The sequence below is a fragment of the Notechis scutatus genome, chromosome 2 (genome assembly GCF_049901735.1).
Source record: "Notechis scutatus isolate UNSWTSFEM ecotype Mainland chromosome 2, rNotScu1.2, whole genome shotgun sequence".
In the NCBI taxonomy this organism is placed as follows: Eukaryota; Metazoa; Chordata; class Lepidosauria; order Squamata; family Elapidae; genus Notechis; species Notechis scutatus.
The window spans coordinates 206,086,444-206,100,406 of NC_142010.1; the positions used below are offsets into that span (position 1 = coordinate 206,086,444).

Consider the following 13,963-nt stretch of genomic DNA (forward strand, 5'->3'; position numbering starts at 1 on the left):
AATCCGATATTTTGGCATTATGTCTTCCCATCACCATAATCTCTAAAGAATTTATGAGCAATGATTCATTCATACTTCAGTTTAAAATATTTTCGAGTGAAAATCACAGCTCAACAATCAAATTACAGGCCTGACCTCAAGCATTCCCCATTCCAACCCAACATTTCAATCTGGTGTCCCTGCACTAATGTCTCTTCTTTTTAATTGCTGTATACAGAAATGGATAATTACATCTATCACTGAGAAAAACAGAGATGGATGTAATAGCTGTGTGAACTCCATGCACTGGATGTTCCCAATGGTAGAAAAGGATTGGAGGAAAGAAGAAAGAACCAATTCCCTTATTCTCTGATGCTCTTATTCTTCCTGAATATTTTCTCCTGAAAGTTTGGGAACCCTTCAAAATAATATATCACAGCAGGCTAGGGGTTATAGGAAAAGAAGAAAGGAGCACAAATTGCCATTCTGCTCCTTTCCTCAAAGCAATAATCACCTTCCTTAAATATAAGGGCAACAGAGGAAGTTTTTCATTGATGGAGAGAAATTCTGATCCAATCTAATTCTTCTGGTCTGCTACCTAGCCACAACTAAATTTTTATGAGTGCAAAAGAATGCTATTTTTTCATGTCAGAGAAGGAAAAAAATTAATTATAGACTGAACTCTTACCACTGCTCTTCAAGCTTTCTTGTCCAAGTAAGAGAACATCTGGTTGGGACATCTATGAAGAAGAGCAGAACAAAAGTTACATAAATGTAATATTTTCCTAAGCATTATTTCATTATTTCAAAATATCAGTCAAGCAGAATAATTGATATTCTAATCTCTTTTCAGTTAAACTATCCAATGAATGGGGTCCTCTTTGAAAATATTAGGAATAGTACAAAATTACTTTCTTCAAATGTTACAGCTGCTCTAATATAACTGTTCATTGTGACCTATCTTCTGCCAAAGATCAACATGAACCCCAAAAATGTTGTGACTTCTTTAAACATCACCTTTTTAGGCTCATGCAGAGTCTTAAAAGAGGTGTTTGCTTTAATGAATACCTGTCAGTATTGCATGAGATCTGAAAAATTTTATTCTCAAAGTGTTCACAATGCTGATTAATACATTAAAGGGGGGAAGTTATTCTGTAGTATGGAGGGTGGCCAATGAATTTTTAATACATAAATGTATAAGTTTATGCCAATAGGGCTGGATTTAAGCTAACATGAACAGTCTCCCACTCATATAGCATCTTATCCTTTTCCTTGCAGATCAAATAGGTTCCAAAGCGTACTTCAGCCATCTACACTAGATTCTACCACAGATCATGTGAAGAACTCATTTCAGAAGAAATATAAAAATTTTATATCAACAGAACAATACTATTACATTCAATCCATAAGTATATGCAGACTAGCTCGATATCCGTGCTTCGGCGGAAAACTATGTGGTCGGGCTTAGTTTTTGGGGAGGAAAATAAGAGGACAAAATTCTGCCTCTGCCTACCAGCATCCATCGGTATTCATCTGGCTAGCGTCCTGTCCAGTGTGTGAGAGAGTTGAGGGCTGTTTGGAAACTGAAACAGTATTTGCTGTGTGACCAAGGAGATAGCAAGGAGCCTGGGTGTGGCTTAGCTCAACCGTTCTGTACTAAAGCTGGCTGCTGCTGTGAAACTAAAACTGAAACTCCTCTCCTCTGCTTGTGTTTTGCATTTGGAACAGATTTCTGTTCAGGTGGGGAGGGAGAATAGAACTCCTTAGCATCAGAGCGTGTTAGTAATATACAAAATACTGATGCTCTGATGGTCATTTAGAAAAATCCTTTCTTAGTGAGCACCTAGAAGCCAAGAGGAACATACATGCCAAATTCAAGTTTGTAGGCTTTACAATTCTGGAGATTTTGTGATGATGTGTGAGTGGTATTTTGCTTTTATATATAGATTCAAAATTACTGATACAAACTTCTGTTAAACAAATAGGAATGTTATTTCTCAAAAATCAAATAAGTGTCTCAAATAAACACATTCCCCAAAGGTGTTATTTTAATCCATCAGTTTACAATACCAACATGGCACAAATATAGATTTAAGAGTCAGACTGCTACAATCCAGTTTATTCTGTATTTGCTAGTAAGATTAACATGCTTACACTGGATGGAAACTGGATATCGAGATTTATATCAGAATTTTTAAAGCCAAATCTGCTCCAGGAAGAACCATACAACCTTAGAGAACAATCTACAATGAAAGAAAATAATGTTAAAATCAAACTGAAAACCAAGAAAAACCCAGAGCTGTCCAAAACAGTCTAATCGAGAACTTTAAAAGGAGCTATTAAGAGGCCCAACTTTCAAAACCATCTGAAGTTAGCTCATCAAAGTCTTTATATCAATTCATTTTGTGACTTTTTTCACTAATATTTAAATTTTACTGTTTTAGGCACATATTTTACATTATGCTGCTAAGATGCAGGGAAAATGTTCACAAGCAATGACATGTTAAAAGTTATTAAAATAAAAATCTATGTATAATCATAATAACCTGGCAGTTTTGGTTGAAATACATTCTCCATAGTAGTTTTGATTCCAAGCCTTTGTTCTACATCTTCATTATTTAATCCAAACTCTTCTACTACTTTTTGAACGGCTATACCAATAGCTTCAATTTGCAAAACTGTTGGTGAAGGAAGTGCATTCAGCAGTTCTTGTTCTTGTTTTTCCTTTAAAGATAAAATGAAAAGCAATCTAAATATGTCAGATATTTTAACAATTTAAGAATATCAATGCTAACACACAAATCACTTAAACAATAAGACTATCTGAGTAGAAGTAGAGGCGGACTTGGACTCCCAAAATGGGAACTCTATTACCAAGCAGCAATACTATTATGGGTGAAAGAGTGGATAAATTTGAAAAATAAAAGAATTTTGGCAATTGAGTGCCACAACCTCTAAGCAGGGTGGCATGCCTTCCTATGGGATAAAAAAAAACAAGACACATTCATACTTCCATAGACATTTGATAAAGAGAATCACTACTGCAAACTTGGGAAAAGGTTAAAAGAAAACATTATCTGAAGATACCAAAATGGGCCTCACCAATGGAAGCGATATTACACCCAAATATGAGAGATACAAAGAAAATGGTCAGATATGAAGAACTATTAGATAATCAGGGGAAGTTAAAAATGATTGATAAATTAAAAGAACAAGATATAATTATAGATTGGTGGTCATACTTACAAATTCAGACAAAATTTAGGAAAGACTTAGAAGAACAGGGAGAGAAAAGGACTTACAACAACTGGACCAAATTTTGACAGGCAAGAGGTAAAATTTATAACAAGAATGTATAACTATTTGTTGGAAGTGGAATTAGAAGAGGAAATAGTAAAGGGATCAATGATTGCCTGGGCAAAAAATGTAGGACATAATATAAATTTAGAGGTTTGGGGAAAATGTGGATTGATAACTGTAAATTGACATTGTCAACAGCATTTAAAGAAAATCAATATAAAATGTTTTGTAGGTGGCACCTAGCCCCGGTAAGACTGGCCAAAATGTATCCAAACACAAAAGCAGAATGTTGGAAGTGTAAACACAAAGAAGGAACGTTCTTCCATATGTGGTGGCAGTGTCCAGAGGTTAAAAAATATTGGATGAGGGTACAAAGATGGTTATTAGAAATTACAGATCACAAATTAGAACTCAAACTGGAAATATTCTTATTAGGAATAATTAAGGGGAAATTAAGCAAGGTCATCCGATACATCATTATACATATCATAACTGCAGCGAGAATAGCCTTCGCACAGGGATGGAAGAAGGAAAAGATACCATCTGAAGACTTGACACAAAAAATAATGGATTGTGCGGAACTGGATAAATTCACAATGGAATTAAGAGGCAAAGATGATTTGGACTGTGGGAATAACTCTGACTCCAGTATTGAGTAATGATTAACCACATTGGACCATTATGCAGTTTGGGATGGGTGGTACAAATGGGTGGAGGATAGAAATAAGAGTTGATGTTTCATATAAAAGGAGAGGTATGTATTAATAACGACACAAACACTGTTAATGTGAATAGAGATTTGTATTTTTGTTTTTTAAAAATAAAATTTTTAAATATTTAAATAAATAAAAAATAAAATAAAAATAAAATAAAATATTTTTTAAAAAAGACTATCTGATTTTCCTTCATATCTTGGTTAAAAAAAAACCAAAAACCAATAAATTCAAATGTACCTTCAAAGGGCATTATAATTTATTTCTTCAATAGATAATAGATTATTATCAGAATATAGAAATCCCAATTAAATCACAAAAATATTGCTTTTGCAAGCAAGAGAGCACACATAAAATATTACTAATACATACAGAAGATTAGATCTAATTTTAGTTGTAACTATAGCTAGTTAAATCAATATCAATTCAGAACTGATTTTCAACTCTATTGATTCCAATAACATTAAATCTAGTGAAATTATGCATTTCAATTCAGAATTAATTCTAAGTTTATTGAGTTCAGTGGTTTAATTCTGAGTTTCATTACATTAAGATCCAACCCATTGTGCCCACATGAATGACAGCTGGAAGAGTAACAACATAAAATATAGATGTCTATCTCAAGAAGCTTACAATATAAAATTCCACACCAAAGAAAAATAAAAGCATTGTAAACAAACAAACAAGCAACAACAACAAATAGCTGCCAAGGCAGCAAACCAATTATGACAAAATAATAATCTTCATGAAATGGTGAAATATAACTTTGGAACTACAGTAGGGATCAGAATTTCCATTGCTAAGCAAGGTGGTTATTAAGTGAATTGTGCCTTATTCTATAACCCTTTTTCTTATGGTTGCTAAGCAAATCATCTCAGTTAAGTAAATCACATGGTTGTTAAGTGAATCCAGCTTCCCCATACATTTTGCTTGACAGAAGCCAGCTGGGAAGGTCACAAATGGTGATCCCATGAACCAGGATGTGCAACTATCATAAACATGTGCAGGTTGCTAAATACCTGAATTCTGATCATGTGACATTGAGGATGCTGCAATGTAAATCACAATTTTTAGTGCTGTTGTAACATTGAATGGTTGTTAAATAAATGGTTGTAAGGCATTCATTTAGCAGTAAGGATGTAAGGACTACCTGTAGGCAAAGAATTTGTGAAACAGTTTCTGATCCAAGGCAAATAAATGTCCCAATTACAGGTAGTCCTTGGCTTACAACAGTTCATTTAGTGACAGTTCAAAGTTACAATGGCACTGAAAAAAGTGACTTATGACCATTTTTCACAGTTACCACCTTTGAAGCATCCCCATGATCATGTGATCAAAATTCAGATGCTTGGCAACTGACTCATACTTCTGACTTTTGCAGCATCACAGGGTCATGTGATCCCCTTTTGCAACCATCTGACAAGCAAAGTCAATGGTGAATTCAGGTTCACTTACCAACTGGTTACTAATTTATAAACTGCAGTGATATACTTAACAACCGTGGCAAGAAATGTCTTTAAATGGGACAAAATTCACTTAACAAATTCTCACTTAACTACAGAAATTTTGGGCTCAATTGTGGTTGCAAATCGATGACTACCTGTAATGTATACCTGCTTGCCTGCTTCAATCTGCAGTCTGAAAGTCTCATTTAAACAACTACCTTTTTTCTACACTGACTTTTCTAGGAGGCCCTAAGCTTGCTAAATGGATTGCTGCCTAGCTCTATCGTGAAAATGAGTTGCTGCTCTTAACTGCTACTGTAATGTTATATCTGTTGAACATGGTACACAATTTCTGTTGTCTTGATAATTACATGGGCTTTATGTGCCATATCACATTCCACAATTACATGCCCACAGAATCCAAAGCAGAGTTAATAAGAAGAGCTAGTCAGAAATCAATATATTTTAGTGTACAGAGGCACAGAACACAAATAAGACCACATTTGTATTCTTCTTCTCCCTTTTTTACAACATCATGAAATTGAATATTGCTGTTTTTTTTACTGTCATTAACTTACCTTTATGTTTTTCTTGTGTCTTTTTTCCTTGATATGCTTATGAGCAAATGCCACTGACTCAATCAATACGTCACATAACCTGCAAGTATATTTAGCTGTTGGGTTGCTTCGAGGTCGCTAGAGAAAAATAAATTATGATTTTTTAAATTATATTTGTCAAGAAAAAATATATGGTCATAAAACATATTGGGAACTATCTTGCCCAATTAAAGCTGGGCAGATTCCAGTTTCTAGTTCATTTAATGACTTCATCTTTCCCATGTGCTCTGCACACAGTTCGTGTAATTAATCTTCACTCTCTGTTAAATTAGAGAATTTTAACTGCAAATACTGCCAAAGTCAAAGATAGTAAGCCAGGAACTTCAGAATGCTACCAGAGATTAACCAATTTTGTTATATATTGAGGCATACTATATTCAACTGCATTTACTGGTTTCCTGCAGCTATGTCTGGTTTGTTCTACAATACTTTGTCAGAACTGAAGTCCTTACATTTCTGTACTCCTAAAAACTTAGAATCGTTTAGTTTTTTTTAAAAAAATAGGGCTTGTCATTCTACCACTGTATATTGGGTATATCTGAAATTCTGTGCTCTGTAGGTAGTTTGTAACAGCCTTCTCCAGTCTGGAGTCTCCCATTTGTGTTAGATAGCAACTGTCACTTCTCATAAGCTGGGAAATTTGGAGATCTTGAAGGAACTGATCTGGGATAAGGCTAATTTTGAGTGTGAATATTAGCATATAACATTTATATTTTACGTATTCAGAATAGTATTCATATGCTACAACTGCAAAATTGTATTGAGGGTGATTCCACTACAGTGGGTTGCTCGTTAGTTTTTTTTACTTTTTAGATACTTTACTGCACATTTAAAAACACATGTTCAAATGTTACACTAATATACCCGCTGGGCATTTGAATAAAAACTTGTAACAATTTATAATAGATTTACGTAAACCATTGCTACTTAGTATAAGAAAGCAAATCCCTGTAATTCTCAAATAGACAATTCTTATGCCTTCCCAAACTTGTTTATTTCTGCTTTTACCCAACCCTGGTTCACATGTTTAAATAAGCATGTATGTGGTAGAAACATTACCTTCCTCAGTCTATAAATGTAGTCTCCCTTAAGTCGTTCTTCAGCCTGCTGCAACCCCAGTAATTCTTCTGCTGTCAGTAAAGACTCATCTATAACAGGGCCATCCAGTTCATCATCCTGATCATTGTCTTCTTTTTTTATTCTTCTTGATCTCCTTGGTTTCCTATGTTTCTTCATTTCTTTTTTTGTGGTTATCAGAAAAAGAATTATCTTAAGATGTTGCATAAATTAACTGTTATTAGCACAACATGTTTTGGTAATATGGCAAAACTTTGCTGAGGAATATTGAGTAATGAAGTTTTGAAAGTAATGGTTTAAAAACTCTGGAGGTAGACCCAACCAGAGAGCATACAATACAGAAAAGATATTCAGAAAATAAATAAAAGTACAGCATAGTCCTGTGCAGGTTTATTTACATGTCTCTAGCATGGGTGCAATTTTAAATTTCTAGTAACATCAGTTTGAAAATAATGTGTACTTTTAAGCTCATGTTTTCCCTGTGTGTCCAATCACATTTGGCCAATAAAGAATTCTATTCTATTCTTAACATCAGGTTAAGTTGAATAATACTGCGTATAACATGAAAAAGGAAAAGCATGGTAATACTTAAATTTTTACTTAAAAACAAATGTCAGTTCTTAAAAAGAACCACTGCAATATTTGGAAGAGGCAGAGTCCTATAAAAAGCTCTCAGATGTGTATTTACATATGGCACACAAAGCAGAATTCAGCAAACTTATGTCCACTGAAAGGAATGGATCCTGTACAAAAGCAATACAGTACTATGCAACTTTCACATATTTTCATTTTAGTAGGAGTGGTAGAGCTTATTCCACCAGTGCTGTTACAGTTTTGACACTGAAACTTATTGGCAGCAACCTGAACCTATGGAAATTATGTCATTCCTAAAATATTTAAAGTAATGCTTATAATGGTTTTAACTGATATATTATGGGAGGTCAGCGGTATTCAACCACTTACCTCACAGAATACACTATTATATTCTCTGCAAAGAAACTTCTAGATTTGCCAGAGGAAAAGCTGAAGGTGTACTAAACCACCTAAAACTGTGCCAATGTTAATATTACATATCATTCAATCCTGGGCTGTTGATTTGAGCTCCAAGCTTGGCAATTTGGTTACAAACGTTTTGTTACCATTCGAGGCAACATTGTCAGTGTGCTTTGAATTGTGCTTGTCTGTCCGAGCACTGGCCTTTAAATACCTTTTTATGTGATGCAAAGTACACTGACGATGTCTCATCAAATGGTGATGAAACATTTGCAACCAAATTGCCAAGCTCGGAGCTCAAATCAACAGCGCAACTATCAACGTGAGCTACTAATATTCAAATACATTTCAATCATTCAATCCTCACAACATTGTAACAAGTCTACTTTAATATTTTCAAGGATTAGAAGGTAACTTCCAACTCTAAATGATGTAGCCAATATTCAATAGTTTATATCAAACTATTCAATAGTTTAATGGTTCAAATTATTCAATATTTAATAGTGTGAATAGTTTCAATAGTTAGTAATGACTGCAGAAAAATATGGAAGAGTGATGATCTACAGAAGTTGTATTACCAGAATTTCCTTTTCTATCAGATAAATCTTCACTTGTGAGGTCTCTAAAGAGCTGCCTTCTTCCACTTCTGCCTCCAAAACTCTCACATTCATGAGGAAACTCTTTCCGTGGTCTGATAATCACAGGTATCCGGGCTGTGGATTTGAATTCTCTCCAACTGCTGGAATTAGCTTGATGGTTGTCAGACACCCATTTCTTAATTTGGTCTTTTGAAGAATCATTTATTCTTGCCCCTTGATTGTAAACAATGTTTTTTGAAGAATTTGGACTATTCAAAGCAGCATGTGCTCCCTTTCTAGGACTTGTTCCATAATCACTTGATGTTCCCTTTCTTTTTTCAAATCTGGTGTCCACTTTGCTACTGTGTCCATTTCCACAATCGTCCATCACTTGACGTGAAGCACATTTCTGGAAATCCTCCTCATTTGTAAGTCCCCAGTCCTTATTACGTCTCGTATAGCAAGATTTTGCAGCATCGCCCATTGTAATAACTGTTTACTCTTTCCCTGTGGATGATGGAAAAAAACTAAAATAAAATTTCAAAATAAGATCAGGCGCTTGCAAGAGTATGGGATAGTTATGGGAACATATGGGATAGTTCAAATTGTCAGTCCCATATATCAAGACACAAGGCACCTGAAGCAAACTACAACCAAGCCACTTATATAGGACATTTTCAGTATGAGGTCTGTACTGTTTCTTTCAAGTTTAGCATAATACACAACAGAATACATCATGTTATAAAACTAAGATTATCATCCAAACACAATAAATGTATTACTAAATGTTCTAATATTGATGGATGCTATTTTAGCTATACAAACTAGAACAAATTAAATCAAAGTTCTCCAGCCTGATAGTTTCACGTGTGCTGGAGATACACATGTTGGCTGGGGATTCAGGGAAGGATAAGTATAGCAACTGAATAGTACCAGGTTGAAGGCTGAATAAATGTTCCAGGGAACCTATATGTTTTAGGAATTTATTTGAATATCTGTTTCATACATACCTAGCATTCTACAATGACTGTTATTCCAATAATGATCATTAAAGTCCCCCCAGTACCTAAAAAAATCACTAAGCTCCAAAGACTATATAGTAAATAAGAGGGTAAGTGGCAATATGCAGTGGTATTTTAAAGTAACGTTCTAAATTTATTCCCAAGAGACAGAAATTTAGAGAGAAATGGTACCAGTCTTAAAATTTTACAAATTGACTATATGTTGATGTGCCCTCAGTGCTCATTTTGGCAGTCTCAAATTTCAGAAGCAGGTTAAGAAAAAATGAGACATGATTTCTCATTAATTTCAGGCAAAAATAATATAAATGCAATGTGTAGCTCTATTGCCTCCAAAAGCAAACCATCCCAGCCCAGTCATTTCAGTGACTCGTAGCATAGATCATTAAAATGACATCCTCTCCTTATGCAACTGCCAATCAGCAATATGATTTAAAAAATGAGGCCTTCATCACCAGGAAGGGAATCACCCATTTTCAGACTTAAATTAAGTCATTGTCTCCCCATTTGACAACCTTACAGAAAGGAGCTTATATATCTCCCTAGTGCAATGCTCTGAGATTGTTGAATCAATGGCAATTAGAAATGCAAGTAGATATGACCAGCTAAAAAAATAAATCAATAATTGCAGGCAAATTATAAGAGGACATATTTCAATTCTACTCTGTTCATTAATTCTTGAGGAACCAAGATAAGTTTTCTTGAAAAAAGTTAATCCATTAAATAATTTACTAGGCATGCCACATAAAACATACTAAATTTTAATCTGACAAAATAAAAACTGAAGCTGTTATGCTATAAATTTTATTTAACATGAAAATTTGATTTCTGTATCACTTTATTCTAATAAATCAAGGTAACTACTTTGAACACAATAATTTTTTAAAAAAGAGCTTGATTATAAGTTTTTTCCAAGCTGTTATAGTACAGCTTTAAGTATAAAGATGCACAGAAACCCAAATCTTACAAGAAAATTGAACCCTATTGAGCACAGACATGCCTATTTACAGAATACATTACTAAGTACTGTATGTTTATGTAGTAAAAACAGTGCCTATTAGAAACACCCAAAGCCTATGAGGAAGCCATGTGATTTAGTAAAACATTTTTCAGAATAACTGTTTGTTAGATTTATATGGCCACCCACTCACTGACTCTAGGTGGCTTAAGAACAACCAAAAAAAGTATAAAAGAATAAAAAAACCAATAACTTCCTTCCCCTCTGGTGACAACAGACTAGCAAACAAGCCACTTGACAGGCTCCATTGCACTCTTTATATGGCAAAGTGACAGGGCAGAACAAATTCCATCTAACTGTCAAGGCTGCATTCACCTGAACAAATACAAACAGCATTACCAGAGTATGTATAATGTCACTGTGTTCCCACATTTTTCTTTCCACCCAAAGAATTCACATAAACGTCCCACGAGGGTAGCTATATAGTATATTTCTAGAAAGAAGTAATCTGTCCAGTCTTAACACTAAAGTCTGACATGGAAAAAAAAATCAGATGTCATTTTAGCATCATGTCTTTATAGATTAGGAAGTATTCCTGCATACAGATTCCTGCAGATAAATTACTGTGATTTATTTCTGTAATTACTGCATCATCATCATCATCCTTATTATTGCATTTTCAGGAATGCTTCTAAATCTACAAGCACGATGCTAAAATGACATCTGATTTATTTATTTTTCATTTCACATTCACATTGCATTGTTAAGATAGGTAGGCAATAAAGGCCATCATTTAATAAAATGGGTACATGCATTCAGTGCTGCTGAGAAAGCATATATTTTCTAAGCAGATATGAACCTCCTCAAGTGAATGGAGACGCATATGAAACACCTGTTCTTGCCACATCTGAACATTAATTCTGAGCCAAATATGGATCAAATAATCAAATCTGGTCTTCCTCAATCTTCCTCCCTCCTGCTACGCTTCAAGCCCATCTAGTTAAGGAGAAAGGAGGTCGCCGTCCAAAACAGATCGCAGAAGGCTATATAGTTATATGTAATAAGGTAAGCAGACGATAAAGGAAGTACACAATAGATTCGCGAAAACGTCTATGACAACAGGGGCAACTTGGGAGTCCTCCTTCCCAAGGGAACAGCTGCATCATCAGCCACAGCTGGAGGAGGAGTTCTAACCGAGGTAATGACTTAGGCCCCAAGGATGACAGAGCTCCAAGCTCTTAACGTCCGCCTCCATCATCTACTACAGTGCTCTTACGCTGGCATCGGGGAAACCCCCCCTCCCCCAGAGGGAATCCCACCGACCGGGGCTGCGGGTGGGTAGCTAGGGAGGTGGGTGGGGCCGAGGGCGTCAGGCTGTGTCCCCCTATACTCCGCCCAAGGGGGCGGGAGAGACGGGTCGACAAGGGACAAGGCGGAACTCACTTCGACGGGAATAACAGCAGCTCTTCTTCGGGCCAAAGGCTCTCGCCGGTGGTGCCTTCTCGCCCCTTGCCCCGCCCGCTTGCCGGCTCCTGTCCTTCCTTCGGTTACTGCTCTCCGTCCATTGTGCCAAGGCGGAAGCCCGCAGCAGCCGCAGTCGCACAACAAAACCGTCTCAGCGCCTTCCTCCGCCCACTCTCGGTCGCGCCGGCCTCTCTCCATCCGGCACATTCTGTTTACCTCACGAGGTGCCGGCGCCATGACACGAGAGGTAGAAGAAGACCCGCGCCTCCCCCCCACCCTCCCCAACGCGTCATCATCATTGCAAAGGAACACAAGTAGCTCCTGGTGTGAAAACTTAGGGAAAACGTGAAGACGCCCCCCCCCCCCAAAAAAAAAAACCTACTGTTTTTTAACGCGTAGTTGCAAAGTTTAGGATCTAAGCTAAAGCAATTTTGCATGGTAAATTTATCCTACCTTGGCCTACAAAAAAACAACAAACACAGGAAGCCTGTATGCTCCTAGTAGAGCCTGCCTCTATTCTTTCATTTACTCTGAGGTAGATTAAGCAGAGGAAGAACCAACCGCTCCACAGCAGAAATGTTAACACGAGCGACAAAGGGTTTAAGGTCTCCCTTTTCCAATCCTATTTGCCATGTTGATTTTCCAGAATGCAACTGAAGCAAAGATAACTTTTGAATATGTGGCTTTTTTTCCTGACCACAGGTTTCTAGTTAGAACAGTAAAATGTTTCTTTTAGATTTTATTTAAGAAGGCCGTTGATTCTGAAGTTAGGAAATAGTTATTTCTGTAGAAAATCATTGTTTTCCTTCAGTGCAGGCCAATTGGAAGTATGTTACCAAAGTGGGCGGGTTAGAATTTACACTGCTTTAAAAGCCTGCTCGTCCGTTCTTAATATACAATCTTGTATTTGCAAGATGGCACAATTGTTATTAACTTAATAGTTAATAAACTATTAACTATAAACTATCTCTGAAGTTTTTATTTATTTATTTATTTTATTTATTTATTTGATTTGCCAATTGTTTACAAGATAATAAGTATAAGTGTATACATAGTTGTGAATACATGAAATGGGTACATATAAGAAAAATAAAAGAATAAGAGAAACAATAGGACAGGGATGGTAGGCACGTTGGTGCGCTTATGCACGCCCCCTACAGACCTCTTAGGAAAGGGGTGAGGTCAATAGTAGACAGTCTAAGGTTAAAGTTTTGGGGGTTTGGGGAAGAAACTACAGAGTCGGGTAGAGTATTCCAGACATTGACCACTCTATTACTGAAGTCGTATTTCCTGCAATCAAGTTTGGTGCGGTTAACTTTGAGTTTGTATCTATTGTGTGCTCTTGTGTTGTTATGGTTGAAGCTGAAGTATTCATTGACAGGTAGGACATTGCAATGTATGATTTGTTCTATAAGGATAAAATTAATACAGTTGCCTGGCTATAAATCATAATTTTGAGCCTGTTTTTTTGGCCCGTTTTCAGGGCTGTTTTGGGGGCTTTTTTGGCCTGTTTTGGGGCAATTTTCAGGCTGTTTTTGGGGCCATTTTCAGCCGGCAGAATGATGCAGGAAACCATGGAGAGTAAAAATGAGGTGCAGGGGGCCAGCAAGTAGCCTGTTTTAGTTGCCAGTGGCACCGCAGGCCGGTCCTTTGATATTTCAACTGAGATGTGCAACTGAGTATCATCTGTGTACGAGAAGTGGTATTCAGCAGGTTCTGCCAGTACTGGAGAACCGGTAGCGGAAATTTTGAATAGTTCAGAGAACTGATAAATACCACCTCTGACTGGAGATTTTACAGTATCCTTTCCCTGCCACTCC

At 36.3% G+C, this 13,963-nt stretch overlaps 1 protein-coding gene across 2 annotated transcripts in view; it reads right to left on the minus strand.

Annotated features, from left to right (window-relative positions):
- TUT7 (terminal uridylyl transferase 7) overlaps positions 1–12,314 on the minus strand; it is a 37,613-nt gene extending 25,299 nt beyond the window's left edge. The window contains exons 1-7 of one of the 2 annotated variants that reach the window (XM_087957899.1): positions 12,123–12,314; positions 8,703–9,209; positions 7,114–7,292; positions 6,016–6,132; positions 2,526–2,703; positions 2,134–2,222; positions 668–719 (exon numbers count right to left, since the gene is read on the minus strand). In XM_087957899.1, coding sequence (XP_087814025.1) covers positions 668–719; positions 2,134–2,222; positions 2,526–2,703; positions 6,016–6,132; positions 7,114–7,292; positions 8,703–9,186 — 1,099 coding nt within the window. In that variant the 5' untranslated portion in view covers positions 9,187–9,209; positions 12,123–12,314. The remainder of the gene's footprint in view (positions 1–667; positions 720–2,133; positions 2,223–2,525; positions 2,704–6,015; positions 6,133–7,113; positions 7,293–8,702; positions 9,210–12,122) is intronic. The other variant, XM_087957900.1, reaches the window with a different exon arrangement.
- Positions 12,315–13,963: the final 1,649 nt, after the last annotated feature.